This window comes from Ovis canadensis, chromosome 25 (assembly GCF_042477335.2).
Source record: "Ovis canadensis isolate MfBH-ARS-UI-01 breed Bighorn chromosome 25, ARS-UI_OviCan_v2, whole genome shotgun sequence".
Lineage (NCBI taxonomy): Eukaryota > Metazoa > Chordata > Mammalia > Artiodactyla > Bovidae > Ovis > Ovis canadensis.
In genome coordinates, this window is record NC_091269.1 from 61040784 (window position 1) to 61056066 (window position 15283).

Below are 15283 nucleotides of genomic sequence, written 5' to 3' on the forward strand. Positions count from 1 at the left end.
AACTTGCCTATGTGCCAGACATGGCTGGCAGATGTGAGTAAGGGGACCCCTGGATGGGGGAATTGGGGCTCCCTAAGGGGGCACTGGATGGGGGAATTGGGGCTCCTCTAAGGGGGCACTGGATGGGGGACTTGGGGCTCCTCTAAGGGGGCCCCTGGATGGGGGACTTGGGGCTCCTCTAAGGGGGCCCCTGGATGGGGGACTTGGGGCTCCCCTAAGGGGGCCCCTGGATGGGGGACTTGGGGCTCCTCTAAGGGGGCCCCTGGATGGGGGACTTGGGGCTCCTCTAAGGGGGCCCCTGGATGGGGGACTTGGGGCTCCTCTGACACAACCTGGCCTGAGAGTCTAATGCGTCTGGGGAAGACCCCATACCACCCCCTTCATCTTGGCGGGCAGGACTAGTAACTGCACATCTTGGGGCGGAACTGGCTACAGTTGGAGGGCGGGACTCTTACAGGGATCTTGGGGGTGTGCCACCCCCGGGGAGTGAAGCTCAGGACAGCAACCTGGACTTACCAGCCTACCCCCTGGAGTACAGGGGAGGGGGTTCAGGACTGGCTCAAGGTTTGGGTGTCCATATGTGTATCTGCCTCTGGTATGGGTTCTGCAGAAGGGACCCCAGGCCGAGGGCTGGGCGGGTGCTAAGTCAGGCCATGCTGGCCCCCCCTGCAGACTCCACCAACCGGGACTCTCTGGATATGATCGAGCGCTGCCTCTGCCTGGTGTGCCTGGACGCCCCTGGAGGCATGGAGCTCAGTGACACCAACCGGGCACTCCAGCTCCTCCACGGCGGGGGCTGCAGCAAGAACGGGGCCAACCGCTGGTATGACAAGTCCCTGCAGGTAAGCCTCCCCATGGCACGGCCAGTGGCCTGAGCCACCTCGTGCTTACGTCCAGCATGCTCACTCAGTGGCCTCTGTTGCCCACCCAGGATGCTGCATATGGGGCCAGGGGAACCAATGAGACATACTATTCGTGTTGGCCCCTGGACTGGCCAGAACTCTTCTCGGGAGCAAGTGGCCAAACCTAGTGCTAACTCGCTGACTTTCCCGCAGCCTGTGCTCAGCCCAGGGGGCCTCTGGGTTAGACCTGGGGCTCATTCCCCATTTTCCATCCCACACTGTCAGGTGGGGGCATGCCGGGGACTCCCTTCAAACAAATCCTCAACGCATTCATCAAGAGTCACGTCCGATGCCCGAAGACAACAGTGTTTCTGATTTCCATCACCCTGGCCCCGACATTTCAACACACCTCCCTTCATCCCCGAGGAGTACGGCAGCCCAGCATCTCCACAGAAGAAGAGTCATAAAATGAGGCAAAGCCATTCACAGGTGTCTCATTCACATGACATCAGCCCAGAAATAAGACATTCACTGTGGCCTAGAGGAAAGTGCTCACACAGATGGGGATGAGGTTCTTTTCCAGCACGCTGATCCTGAGTTGAACCTTGTTCGTTTGTAAAGCTCCAACGCTTTCACAATAGCTCTATTAAGTGGTACCTGACCATGTTTATGTTGTGGTTTAGCGTCGCTCTGGTTTTGGTTTAGCTCCCACTGGTAAGCTTCTCTAGACAGCCTCATTTTTCTCTCTCTCTGTCCCCTACATTCTGCAGGTTATCCCTTTTGTTGGTTTGCATATTGATTCTGCTATTTCTGATGAGTTCTCTCCCTGCTGTGCTGGATATTTAGCCTCCACCAGTGGTGTTAATGGCTTGCAATCTTTCATGGAGCAGCTGTGGGAATGAAATGCTATAATGGATGTACAGGGCCTGAAACACAGTAAGCTTTGGTAGTGGTTTTTAAAAGGCTCTGTTTTCCACCCTTATTTTTAGTGACAGGAACAGGAAAGCACTAATGTGTGAGTGGGCGTGCCCTCCCCTCCTGCCTTATGTGAGCCCACTTCGGGGCTCTTTTTTGCAGGCAGGACAGATTCTCAGGGGAGCTGGAGAAGGCCAACAAGCTCCGTGAACCTGAATGGAAAGGTTTGAGAGCAAGTCTCAGGACAGAAAGGCAGAGGGCATCGGGGAGAGAGAGAAAAGAGCCTGCATGGATGGGCCTGGAGAAAAACTCTGTGGGAAGTGTGCTTGTGTGAAGAAAAGGAGTAGTGATTCTGGGAGCTGGCATGCTGTGAGATTGGGGGAGGCTGGGAGTCTGCTCAGAGGTGTGCCTTGCCACAGTTCCCCGGAAGGTCTCGTGTAGATTTCAGGAGCTTGTGTATTTGTTGGCTTGTTGGTTTTTTGCTTGTGGATGCTGGGTTAGTACCTCTGGAGTGTAATGCTGTGCTGAGGTGGACTTCAAGGCAGCTTGACTGTGTTCAGGTTATGCTTTTAGAATCAAGACCTCATCCTTTTCGTGATTTCCTGCTAGGACCTTTGTACACACTGAGCATCTCCGTTTCCGAAGTCAGCTAAATCCAGCCTTTGTATAGTGAGAAAGACCATGAGTAACCCTTATAGTTCCCATGGGCCTTACATAGACCGTCTCTCTAATCCTTGTATTGATCCCGTGAACTGAGCCTTATTGGATCCATTTCAAATGAGTGCAAACTGAAGCCAGAGCGTTGATGCGCCTTGTCAAAGCTCTCCCGGCTGGAAGGCGGTAACCACAGAGCTGGAATCAGGGATCCTGACTTGAAGCCCAGGGAGCAGTGGGTGGGCCATCCTTGACATACCTTTCTTTCACTCCTGTCATGAGATATTTTATTTCTCCCTGGGAATCTGCATGCCACCCAAATTGGGTCATCATCCTTCATTACTCATTTAGAGAAGTCGTTAAGCACCTGCCCTGGGGTGGACACTAGGTCCTGGGGATAATATCAGGGGTGGCCAGCCACACAAAGCAGAGCTGGGCGGTGGCCCTGATGTGCGCCAGGAAGGGGAAGCGGGGCTAACAGGAGCCTAAGGGGCTTGCCCAGGACCTGAGGAGAGCACGCACAGCCTCGGCTGAGCTCTTAGGGATCGCTGGGCTACCTGAGCCAGGCAGCTGTGGGCTCTGCCTTCACCACCCAGGGCATTTCTGGGAGGAGGTCACACAGTTTAGAGCTGTCTTGAGGCTCCTCAATTCTCAGACCATGGCGACTGTGTTCTTTTCAAGAGATGATGTGCTTTGGTGTTCCTGGAGAAAAGGTCTCCCTGAGAGGTGGGGGAGGTGGGAGGGATACAGGGGTCCTGGCCTGGAGCCAAGCGGCTGATGTGAAGTGCTGACCCAGAGGCCTGCTCACCCTCTCTGCTGTTGCAGTTCGTGGTGGGCCGAGATGGCACCTGTGGCGTGGTGTGTGAACACTCCCCTTTCGACGGCATCGTCTTGGTGCAGTGCACGGAGCATCTGCTCAAGCACATGTGAGTCTGGGGGCAGGGCCCCTCCTGAGCCGCTGAGCAGCCACGGGAGGCAAAGCCAGACTGCCCAGCAGTGGCCAAGCTAGGCCAGGAAAAATGTGGGCGGCCGCTGAGGGGCTGCATTAGTCTGGCACATGTCCTAGGAATAGGCGAATTTGAAAACCAGCTTGAATGAAACATCATATGCTTTTCCGAGCTTGGACGGAAGGGGCAGACTGGGCAGCAAGTTTAGCGTAGTTAGGGCAGCATTTGGCCAAGAATTCTCAGCTCTAAGGGAACATTTGCTCTGGTCCAGGGAAGCCCAGGTCGCTGTCTATTGCTTGTCCGGAGTCAGGTGTGGGCCCACTATTGACCCAGCGCAGAGGGGAGCTGCACCTGTTTCTCTCCCCTCAGCCTGGGTCTCTCTCCCTACCTTCCAAGGTCGCCAGACTGAGTACTTCTCTGTCCCTGGGACACACTGGGTCCCTTCCCCCATTCATGATTTTGCTCATTCTCCCCTCCTAGAATCTTCTGCCTGAATCTATAAGTTCTGAATCTCTTCCATGATTTAGGGACTCTGTGCGTGCATGCTGAGTCATGACTTAGCATGACTTCAGTCGTGTCCGACTCTTGTGACCCCATGGACTGTAGCCCACAGGCTCCTCTGTCCATGAGATTCTCCAGGCAAGAATACTGGAGTGGGTTGCCATGTCCTCCTCCAGGGATCTTTCCCCCTCAGGGATTGAAACTGAGACTCTCATGTCTCCTGTATTGACAGGCAGCTTCTTTACCACTAGCGCCGCCTGGACTTCCCTAAAGGGACTCTTTAGGATCACTGAAAACCCAAACCAGCCCTCATCGATGGAAAAGCACAAATTGCTTGTTCCATTTGTTCCCAAGTGTTTTGTTTGTTTGTTTGTGTTTAAGAGTTACTGGTGTAGCGTGGTCAAACAGGAGAACATGAACAGAAATCCCGGGCTTTGCAGTCAGGTGGAACTGGATGGAATCCTGGCTCGACCGCTCTCTAATTGAGGTGTCCTCTCAGAGCTTCAGCCCTTTCATCTGTGTCGTGGTTTGGTGGGCACACCAAACTCCAACAGCTAACATGACTGCAGGGCAAAGAAATGAGCTGCCCACAGCCCCCCAGCTTGCAGGGCCACAGGAGGTCACCCCATTATCCTGCAGGGTGAAGACCAGCAAGAAGATGGTCCGAGCTGACTCGGTCAGCGAGCTCCCAGCACCCAGAAGGCTGAGGTGGAAATGCTCCCCAGAAATTCAAGGCCTCTTAGCCTCCTCAGCAGAAAAACTTCAACAGTAAGGAGAATGCCAGGTCTTTGGGGGTGACGCTCCAGGGGGGATCATCATACCGCTCCCCCACCCCACCAGCTGCCAAGGTGTCCTAGAAGCTTCCAAAGACCCTGCTCCTCTGCCTCCCCTCATCCGCCTCCGCCCACTGCCCTCATGGAGACGCAGTCAAACTAAAGGGGAGTTGGACCTCTCAGGAAACGACCTTGCCGAATATCCTTCATTTCCATAAAATGCAAACGTGCATCTATTTTTTTCCACAGGTTTCACCTGACTGAGCTGAGTCAAGGCGGGGAAATCATCTCCAGCTTCCGGGGGAGGGGAGTTATTGCCAACTGGTTTGAATAAGTCATTTGAATCCAGGAGATTTCAATTTGCTTGAATTTACACTGCAACTTGACAAGGGGCCTTTTTTTCCCCCAAGAGGAGCCCTAACGGGACCCAGCAGGAGGTCCCGGGGGGTTATGAGCCCTTGCTAGTGGCCGCTAGGCGTGCTGGGAGCCGTGGTCTGGCAGCTAGATGGGGCTTCGGCCGTTCGCTCCCTCATTCAGTAAATGATCAGGAGGGCACTCACTCATTCTCATCCATTCAGCACACACGTGCAGAGCTCCGGGGTGCTCCAGGCCTCTGACCAAGAGGGCTCTGGGGACACAGAAATCAAGGTGCCACGCGTCCCACCCTCCATACTTTGGTGGAGGAACTGGATCCCCAAAGCAAAAATGTCAGGTGCAATAAGCGCCCAAACCAGAGACAGGTATCTGGTCCTGAACCCACAGAGGACACTGGAGCTGGATTCTGCCAGGAGGTAGAGCGAGGGCTTTGCAGAAATGGGCCTTGAAGGATAGCTAGGAGTTTGTGGTGCCAGCAGCTGGGAAAGAGACAGGTTCATAAGATCAGGTTGTTTGGAGGCGAGCAAGTGAGAGAATGTCCAGAGCTGGGGCAATAAAGGGAAGCTGGGGGCACGTTGCAGAGAGCTCCATGTCCTTACATTATGGGTACTGGAAGCTGTGCTGCGGCAGCGAGGAACCCCTGGAGGATTTAGCGCCTGGAGTTTCAGGGAACCAGTGAGGACACTGAGGATGGCGCAGGTGAGCAGGACAGAGCGTGGCTGGGCTCAGACGCCGAGGGATGGGGAGGCTGAGCCCAAAGCAAGCTGCTGGAGGTGTTGACGGACTTTCCAGGGGGAAGGAGAGAGGCCTCGGGTGTTCATCTGTAAGTGGTTGTATCTCAGCCCCATGGGGCTGCTCTTGGGATGTGAAGGTGAGTTGGTGGGCTGGTGAGCCCTGGGCAGAAGAAAGAGTTGGCTTATTTCAGGGCTTCAGGCAGCTGGCATGTGGTCCCAAGTGCCCAGCTTTCCTTTCTAGAGGACCAGAAGAGCCAAGCGAGGCCTGTGGGTGGGGAAGCAGAAGCCGTGGGGTCCTGAGCTGCCACGGAAGGTAGGTAGGGGCCAGGGCTTGGCCAAGAAGCTTTCCAGGTGGCTGGGGTGACTGTGGGCTCAGCCTGTCCAGGGACAGTGAAGGGTGAGTTCCCATGAGAACTGGGCCCTCTCCGAGTCCTGCTGGGTCCTCAGAACCTGGCATGGACCAACCAAGAGCTGAGCTCACATGACTGGAGGAATAATTCAAGGCAAGGCAGGCAAGGAACACCGAATCCTGAGGGAGGGTGGGAGCAGGGGTCAGGGCTGCCCACCCAGGGCTCTGCACACACACACACACACACACACGCACGGCTGGTGGCCAGATATGGGGACCTTGCTACATGCTGCCCCTGCAAGCCGGCAGCCCGGACCCCAAACTCATTATGCAGGAAACTGGTCAGTGTAGTGAGGGGAAGGGCGTGGGGAGAGCAGTGCTGAAGGTCTGTCTCAGTGTGGACTCAGGGAGCCTTCCTTCTACTTAACAGTGACTTGTGGACGGCAAAGATCTGGGCATATCACAGGAGGCTCAGCATCAATTTCTGCGTAAAATGGATTTTCAGTCACCAGCAAAGCCCCGATGAGCAGCTTTAGCTGTGGTGACTGTCACCAGCCACCAGGCCCCAAGCTTTTCTTCCCACAGCACAACGGGGATGAGTCTCAGTGAGAGATGCTGATTGCAGCCATCAGAGAAGCAGGCTTTTCCGTGAACATGGGGGGCTGGCAGGTCTGGCAAGATGGCCAAGAGGCCCAAAGAGTCCATGGGGATGCTGGACACACTTCACAAACAGGTCAAAATGCATGACCTCTATGAGGCCTGCTTCTGGGGGCAATGAATTTCTAGGACTCTGTAGGCTGTGTTCTGCTTGCCCTTGCAAATGACCCTTGTACTTCTGTGTCCCTCCCTGCAGCCAGGCCCACCTCCCCCACCCCCAGCACAAAACCACTGCCCTATCCAGCCACGCCTCACCCTCAGTTCAGAGTCCCCCTGGTCAGCATGCCCTCTGCCACTTCCATACACCAAGGCCTGTCTCTGACTGTGTCCTGGACACCTTACTGCTTTGACATGGACCAGGCTCGAGAAACCTCATTAGACTCTGTGGTGAGTGCATTCTACTTTGCATGAAGTGAAAGCTGCTTTCCTTTTTCTTCCACAGAATAGTAAAGAATCTCGACTTCACCGTTTATAAGTTTGATGACTACGGGAAAACATTCATTAAGCAGCAGAAATGCAGCCCCGATGCCTTTATTCAGGTGGCCCTCCAGCTGGCCTTCTACAGGTAAGCACAGCCTGCCCAGGGGGACTGACTGATGAGCTACTCTTGGGTCTAGAAGCATCTTGGCGGGAAGGATGACTCTCTGTGAGCCTAGAGGATGGGGTTATGACCAGGGCAGGCTGCACGGAAGGACCCTGTCACCTAAAGCTGGCAAGCAATGGCCCAGGGGCGCAGAGTTCATGGGGGTAGAGGGACACAGAGCTGATGGAGGCCAGGCAGGTGGCGAGAACATCAGGTGGTCCCCTCCTGATCTCAGCCAGCCCAGCTGGGGCGCTGGAGCTGTGGCCTGTTCCACCCAGTTTTCCTGGTCTTGACAAGGAGATGGAACTAGCATCCCTGCCCACGCCCTGGTGGGTCAAGTCAAACATCTGGGGCTTAACTGGTTCCTGTTGCTCATTCCCCGCACCCCACAGCAGTTCCCCCCCATCCTCTGCCCTCCACCTCCATGCCCCCGCCATCCGATGTTTGGTCAACTGCAGGCTGCCTTTGCAGGCCTCTGCTTCCACTCTTGTCCCCAATAATCCTGTCTTCATGAAGCATGAACTTTGAAATATCCAAATCAGATTCCATCACCTACCACCTCGAACTCTCCCAGTGGTTTCGCATCATGCTTAGAACAAAGTCCAGGCTTAGAAAGGGTCTTTGTGAACGAGCCTTCCCGGGGCCCTGCCCCCAAGCTCTCTTCCACCTCCAGACCTTTGCTCTGTGCCAGTGCCTCTGCCTACCCACCTGTCGCCGCCACGCCTCACACACCAGCTCCTTCCTACAGCTCAGGTCTCAGCTCGGGCGTCAGCCCTCAGAGGCCTCTTGCCACCAGCTCTCTCACAGCACGCTGCGTTCTTTTTTCATTCGTGGCAGTTGTTATGCATGTCAGCGCCCTTGTTCATGGATTTGCTGACTTTGTTTTCTAAACTGTCTCCCCCAGGCGTGATGTTCTCGGTTATCTCGTGTGCCTGGGACAGAGTAGGCACCAGGGACTGTCAGCCCTGAGAAGACACTGCAGGGGTTTTAGCCTGGGGTGGCATGGTCTGTGTGTGGTTTAGAAAAATCCCTTAAGTAGTAGCTCTGTCCTGGGGAAGAGATGCAGAGTTGGGAGTAAGAGTTGAAGGCAGGGTAGGGAGCCAAACTGGCCTTTTATGAGAGGCGAAAAATAATGCAAAATGGATCCTCCTCGAGACAGGGCTGGCTCCTGCTGGTCGCAGCATTCCAGAAGCAGCCGTTCATAAACCAGCACAGGTGCTGTGTAGTAAATGGCGCCACAGCCCCACCAGAACCTGCTCTTGGTCTGCAATCAGGAGAGGCATAAAGCAACTTGGAGAAAGCCCTGGCATGGAGGTATCACTAATGAGTGCGTGGCATCCCAGACTCCAGTGTCCCCCGCAGGGGGTGTGACTCACGGGGAAGGGAGTGCAGCCACTCTGAATATCATCGGTCAGGTTGATGTCACCCCACACAAGGACTGTGCTCACCACCAGGATGTGTAGACCTCGCTGGCACTGGGCTGTGGAAGGACCCAGCCTGGAACTGCAGTCAATGCCGTTCTGATACTCAGATGGCATGTGGCTGAAATGGGCCGTGAGGTCAGTGCCCTGCTCGTGCCGTGGATGGGGACACTGCTGCCCTGGTGCTCAGGCACTTCAGAGCTTCCGATCCAAATCCCAGAGGGGATGGGGACAGAGCCCCCTTCTTCTACCCTCCAGGGAGCTTTGTTGTCACTGGACATGGCCAGGAATTGATGAGGCCAGAGGCTCCCAGGCTCATTGAATAGGCAAAATACCACCTGCTGCCTATGGAATGAATGCTTCGGAGTTTCAACTATAAGAAAAAAAATTTTTTAATCTGCTTCTAGGTTCAGCAGAAACCTGGAAGCAGCCTACATTGGGGCTGATCAGCCAGTCAGTGGTGGCGTCTACTTTTGTGCTCAGCATCGTGTTTGCTCCGAGGGGCTGTAGAGATACAGGAGATGAGCTCCCTGCCAGAGTCTTGGGGGAAAATGGGACATGAGCGCAGGAAATGCCAGTTTCTTGGCGAGTCATACAGTGTCAAGCACTGTACCCAATCAGACTCTCGATTCCCCACTCCTGAACTCACGCAGGGCGAGGGAGACTTGCCTGGAGAAGGCCAAGATACAAGGCCACAACATGCGGTGTGACCTCGGGCGGTCACTGCCCCTCTCCGAGTTCTGTGTATTTCCCCTCCCTGACCGCTTAACACCAACAGCTTCACGGACTGGTGGGAAAGGTGTTTGCCAGCCTGGTGCGCAAGCCTAAGGGTGCTTGCTCAGTTCACATATGTGAGGAAGAGACTTGCCCTGGCTGGTGGGGGCAGCAGTCACAGACGTGAGGAAGGAGAGACACAGCCCTGGTGCCCATAGGTCACTTTGGAAGCAACACTGCCCCTGGACGGCGGGCCCATGCAGCAGCTGGCACCCATGGCCACTAAGGCCCCCTCCTTGCCTCGATCCATAGGTCATGCTTGAATTGTTTTTAAATAAAACAGGATTCCCTCAAGAGTGGGAATGATGAATTATTCCATGCTGTGCTATTAATCACTCACTCATTGGGTCTTGCAGAAAATTCTAGGTTTCCCACCAGACTGGGACTTTAAAAAAAAAAAAAAAACAGCTACCAGTCATGTCTTCCTTATATTTTATATCCACACAGTATCACCCTCGCAGGAAAGTGTGCTCAGCTCTTCATATCAGAGGCTCCCCAACATTCATCTTTGGGGAATCTCCTCCAGAATTCTATTAGCATTAAAATGAAAGACTGTGCCGAGTGAAGGCAGGACTGTAAAAATCAAGGCAGGCAAGGCTATTTTTCCTTCAGCATTTATGCTCCCTGAGAAGGCAGCGCTGTCTGCGTTCCCCCTTCATCCTGTGCAGGCTCCACGGGAAACTCGTGCCCACCTACGAGAGCGCCTCCATCCGCCGGTTCCATGAGGGACGGGTGGACAACATTCGATCGGCCACGCCGGAGGCACTGCGTTTTGTGAAAGCCATCACTGACCACCACATAGCCGCCGTGCCGGTAAGCCTTGCTGGCCTGAGGGGTCTCAGGGAGGTCAGTGGGGCAGCTGTAGGCCGCCTGTGGCTCAGCCCCGGGACACCCAGCTCCTTTGGCTGGTCTGTACCTGAGCAGCCTCTTAAAGCCCCGTGCGCTGTGTCTCTGTCCATTTACAGGATTCGGAGAAGCTGCTGCTCCTGAAGGACGCCATCCGAGCCCAGACGGAGTACACAGTCATGGTGAGTGACCTCGCCTGAGCTCAGGACCCCGGCTGCGCCCAGAGCCGGGGCCTCGGCACGGACTCGGGGTGACCACTGGGCCACCTCCTAAGCAGCGACTTGGTGAGGCCACCTTGCCTCTCAGAGCCTCCTCTTTCTTATTTTAAAAGCTGGGTAACACAGCACTCCTGCTTTTTACATGGATTTTGCAGGAACACAATGAACGGTCTTTGAAACAACGCCAGTAATAATAGCACCAACATGTAAAGCGCCTTTCAGTTTATATAAGAGAAGGCAGAGTCTGTGGTTCGCGCAGTCTCAGTGAGGCAGTGTTTATTCCCACCAAGGGCTGTTTCTGCCTTCTTATTCTCCATGTATTTATTTATTTATACTGCTTGTGAATAAAAAGTTTTTTTGCTGAAAGTTAATGATGAAATTGAAATGGTAAGGGAAATGCTTTCCTGGGTTAGGAAAATAATATATTTTCTGGCATGGCAAAGCCATCATTTGCATACAAACCAAAAGTAAGCTACTGCTTGGACTGGTGATCAATATATCAATTGTGAATCATTCTGATACAGTCTTTGAAGGATCATACAATCTATGAAAAGGAATTTACTTTGTATTTACTTTGCTTACTCTCTGTGTATCTGAAAGCAAGCACGACATAGATCTGGGTTTTAGAACTAGCCAGTATAGGCTTTTCTCCAATTCAGTTGCTAGGTCCCTGATTCATCTGAATAGCTGTTTGTTCTGTTTGGGGAAAATCAAGCTTGCTCTCATGTCTTCCGTGGGTATCCTTTGATTTTCTGCTCTATGCCAGGCAAGGCATTAGGTGCTGGCAAATAAAAAATGAAGCCCTGTCCTTGGGGAGTTCACTATGTAGAAGGGAAAAGAGGCCTTAAGTATTTCAGGAAGTAGCAGAGAACATGGAGGAATAAGTTCCTTCTGCTTGGGAACGCCAGGTGAGTCCCCAGAGGAAGTAGCGCTTCATATGAGACTTAGAGCAGGAAGTGTTTGTCAGGGAGATGTAGACGGGAAGGACGGCCCTGGAAGGGGACAGCACGTGCAAAGGCAAGGGCTTACAATTTTCCCTTATTAAGCTCTCTTTCTAGTAAAGCTATTGGAGGATGTAGACCACTAACGTAAGAGAATAAAACACAAAGAAAATCATAGACTTAAACATCAGAAGATTCAACACCAGAAAGAGGTCGAGAAAAAGGATGAGAGCAAAGGGAGGTCCCAAGTTGACAGCTGTTCAGCAGACCCCGGGAACAGTCAGTCCACGGAGAAGCAAGAAGTGAAAGGAGAAATTAAGCTGATAAATTATCTGATACATTTTTATGCATTAAGGGAAGTTTTACAGTTCTGGCTGAGGATTTACGAATCAATAAATCGTAGATACATAGAAAGGTAAGCAAGTGGGAAAATCATAATTTAATCATTTACAAACTGTCAATTCTAGGGAACACAAAAAACTGATTTAGGAAATCTAATCCTAACACACGCAGGACTCAGGACTCAGCTGTGAATACTTGCATAATTATAGCCATGTAAACAGTGAATGTTGATCAAGTGACAAGGAGTTCGAGTCTAACTCTGCTGGAAGCATAGGGGAGTGGAAGTATATTTGGGAAGGAGGGTAGCAAAGAGCCAAAGTTTCATCTTCTATAATAAGGAAATTGAAAAATGCAGCAGCAGCAGTCTAAGCCTGTTATTCTGAACTAAGAAAGCCAGTCGCTAAAAGGGCTCCAAGTGATTGCTTCTGTGGAGTGGGGCTCAGTGCTGGCAAAGTGGCATAAGTCTTTGGCTTATTTGGGGTTTTTTTTTCAAACTATAAATATACAGCTTTGATAATAATTTAAAATTTTATGAAAATTTTAGGAAAATATTCTCCAAAGCATTGCCATTGGGTTCTGCTGTGTTAACTATTTTAAGCTGGTGAAAACAGGTAAATGAAAGAGATCAGGTGTGGGGAGAGGAGAGGCGTAAGGATGCTCTGTAGGCCCCTGGTTGGATATGTGGGGTAAGGGAGGAGGGGGAAGCCAGGAAACCTCTGTGTATCTGGCAAGTGTATTTGGCAGAGGTTATGGAGAAAGGAAATTCCGAGGAAAGGAGCAAATGTGGTCCAGACACATCCTCCCAAAGTGCCGTGTGCGTCTCCTTCCTGGCGTTTTCTCAGCCGATGATCGCAAGTCTATTTGTACGATTGGTTGATATGACGCCACCCAAGGCTCCATGAGGCCGAGTCTGCGACTGCTTTGTTCTCTAGCAGCTTCTCAGGCACATAGTAGGCACGCAGGTAAGGTTCTTGAATGAATGAAAAACTGGATGTTGAGTCATTTTGCTCGTTACTTCTCATGGCTCTGATCCAAAGAGTCTGTTGAATCAACCCCAGTTGCTACAGTAGCTTCAGAGACGGTGAAAGCCGGGGTGGATTGGCTGCTGGACAGTGTGGCTGCTCTGATAATCCACACAGAGCAGCCGTCAGACAGCGGCGACCTGAGAGCTGGACGCACATCTGCTTCATAGCTGGCCCGTCTCACAGGGCTTCGCCTCTGTCCTAACAGGGCACGTCCAAAGTGAGTGGTGATTGTATAACATGTCTTTCCAGCCTATAATTAGGTGTGTTTGGAGGGACTGGGGCCCCTGAGTCATCTTTATGCATCCATTCTCAACTGAAAGAGAACAGCAGTCAAATTCCAAAAGGTATCTTGTAAACCTCAGCAAAGTTCACTGTGGTCGAAGATTTCCATCTATGTGGGGCATTAACAGCTAAGGGGCCATCTTATGTAACCGTGAAACCCCCAGGAGTTACTCACAGTTACCCTGATGTGGATCCAGAGGTTATTACAAGAGGCCAGAGGAGGGACTTCCCTGGGAGCACAGTGGCCTGGACTCCACCTGTCGATACAGAGGACACGAGCTCCATCCCTGGTCTGGGAGGGTTCCACATGCTGTGGAGCAACTAAGCCCGTGAGCCTCAGCTCTGAACGCACATGCTGCAGCTACCTAAGCGCATGAGCCCTGTAGCCTGTGCTCTGCAGCAAGGGAAGCCAGCGCGATGAGGGGCCCACACACCACGAAGAGGAGTGGCCCCCACGCCCTGCAGCCAGAGAAAGCCCACAGAAAGCAACGAAGATGCAGCATGGCCAAAAATAAAATAAGTTTAAAAATTATTTTAAAAGAAAGAGGCCTCTATGTCTCACAAATCGGGCCCCACAAATTGCCCCAATCAAACATGTAATCCGTGCAAAACCCCTGTGCCTGCTGCACAGAACCCCTGTGCCTGCTGCACAGAACCCCTGTGCCGGCTGCACAGAACCCCTGTGCCTGCCCTGGCTCCACTGTCCCCTTCCAGCCACACCACCACCCCTGAGCTCCTCCTACGCAGGAGTCTCCACTGCTATTCTCTTATCCTTTGATAAGATTTCAAATACCGGTGACAAAAAGAAAGGCCCTTTCTTTCCTCCAACAACCCTTGAAAACGTGAGCTGAGCCTCTGCTAAGCTGTCTAGCTCCTGTCTCAAAATTACTCTTAGATTGTGAGTCCAGTTTAGTTGAATTGACTCTGAGCCTGTGAAATAGCAGCCAAGATTCCAGGACACCTCAGCACCCTCTGCCCCCGTTCCTTGGGCTCCTGCTGGAGGATGAAGTGTTGCTTGTGGTGAAAGCCCATCCAGGGACAGCCTGGGGTACCCCTACCCGTGCTTGGATGGGTTCCAGCCAGCACCTGTGCTCCTGCCCAGCTTCTGCCCCTGAAGGGGTGCCCAGGAGGGCCAAGCCAGCCCTGCTGTTTCCACTTGGAGCATGAGGGGTTATACACGCTGAACATCGGCAGGGACCATGCTGTTGGGGGGCGGGCAGTCAGACTCACCGGCTTTTAACTCGGGCATCCTCATCTAGAACCCTCCCTGCTCTGGCTTATCCTGGGTGTGGAGAAATACACAAGGAGCAGAGGCCACGTAGGAGTGCTTGGTCCTGGGCAGCCACCACACGCGGACGTGGTCCGCAGCAAGCACTGGGTGGGCCAGAGCCGTTAGAGGCCCCACGAGCTTTGCAGACTAGAGAGGAGGGAAGGAGGGGAAGCGCGTGCCTCAAGCCCTGCTCTCTGTCCCAGGCCATAACAGGGATGGCCATCGACAACCACCTGCTGGGGCTGCGGGAGCTGGCCCGGGAAACGTGCGAGGAGCTGCCCGAGATGTTCACGGATGAAACGTACCTGATGAGCAACCGCTTCGTGCTCTCCACCAGCCAGGTACTGCCCCAGCGCAGCCAGCACTCAAGAGCACTTAGTGGAAGCAGTGGGCTTTCTCACAAGCTGAGTGATTACAGCCCACTGCTTGGAATCAGCCCGGTCCTGGCTCTGCTTCCAGGGAACTGCACGCCCTTCAGCAGAAGGACCAAAATGCTCCGAGTGCTGTTTTCCCCATCTTCTGAATGTGCGTGATCACAAATGCCTCCTTAGCAGAGGTGGGCAGGATGGGAGAATACCCACTCTGGTGCCCTAACCATTAGGCCTCCTTCTTCCAATGTTGCCCAAGAGGCGGTGTCCTATGGGCCCAGAGGCAAGTCCTGGCTCAATCAGATGCAATGATGTAGGTAGAAAGCCCATACCCCAGTGCTTGGCATGGACAGGGTCCTCCAAGCAGGTCACAGACCTCATCATAAGGGGCTACTCTGGCATCTCCTAAACCAGCGCTACAGCCTTGTTCTGTTGGAGGACCGCCGACACAAAAGCAGAGCACGAT

The 15283-nt window shown here is 53.2% G+C and overlaps 1 protein-coding gene across 1 annotated transcript in view; it reads left to right on the forward strand.

Moving 5' to 3' along the window:
- The window catches only part of CHAT (choline O-acetyltransferase), a 45228-nt gene that overhangs the window by 25785 nt on the left and 4160 nt on the right, over positions 1 to 15283 (forward strand). The window contains exons 7-13 of the mRNA XM_069571565.1: positions 673 to 842; positions 3237 to 3337; positions 4499 to 4627; positions 7190 to 7312; positions 10194 to 10338; positions 10491 to 10553; positions 14653 to 14790. Coding sequence (XP_069427666.1) covers positions 673 to 842; positions 3237 to 3337; positions 4499 to 4627; positions 7190 to 7312; positions 10194 to 10338; positions 10491 to 10553; positions 14653 to 14790 — 869 coding nt within the window. The remainder of the gene's footprint in view (positions 1 to 672; positions 843 to 3236; positions 3338 to 4498; positions 4628 to 7189; positions 7313 to 10193; positions 10339 to 10490; positions 10554 to 14652; positions 14791 to 15283) is intronic.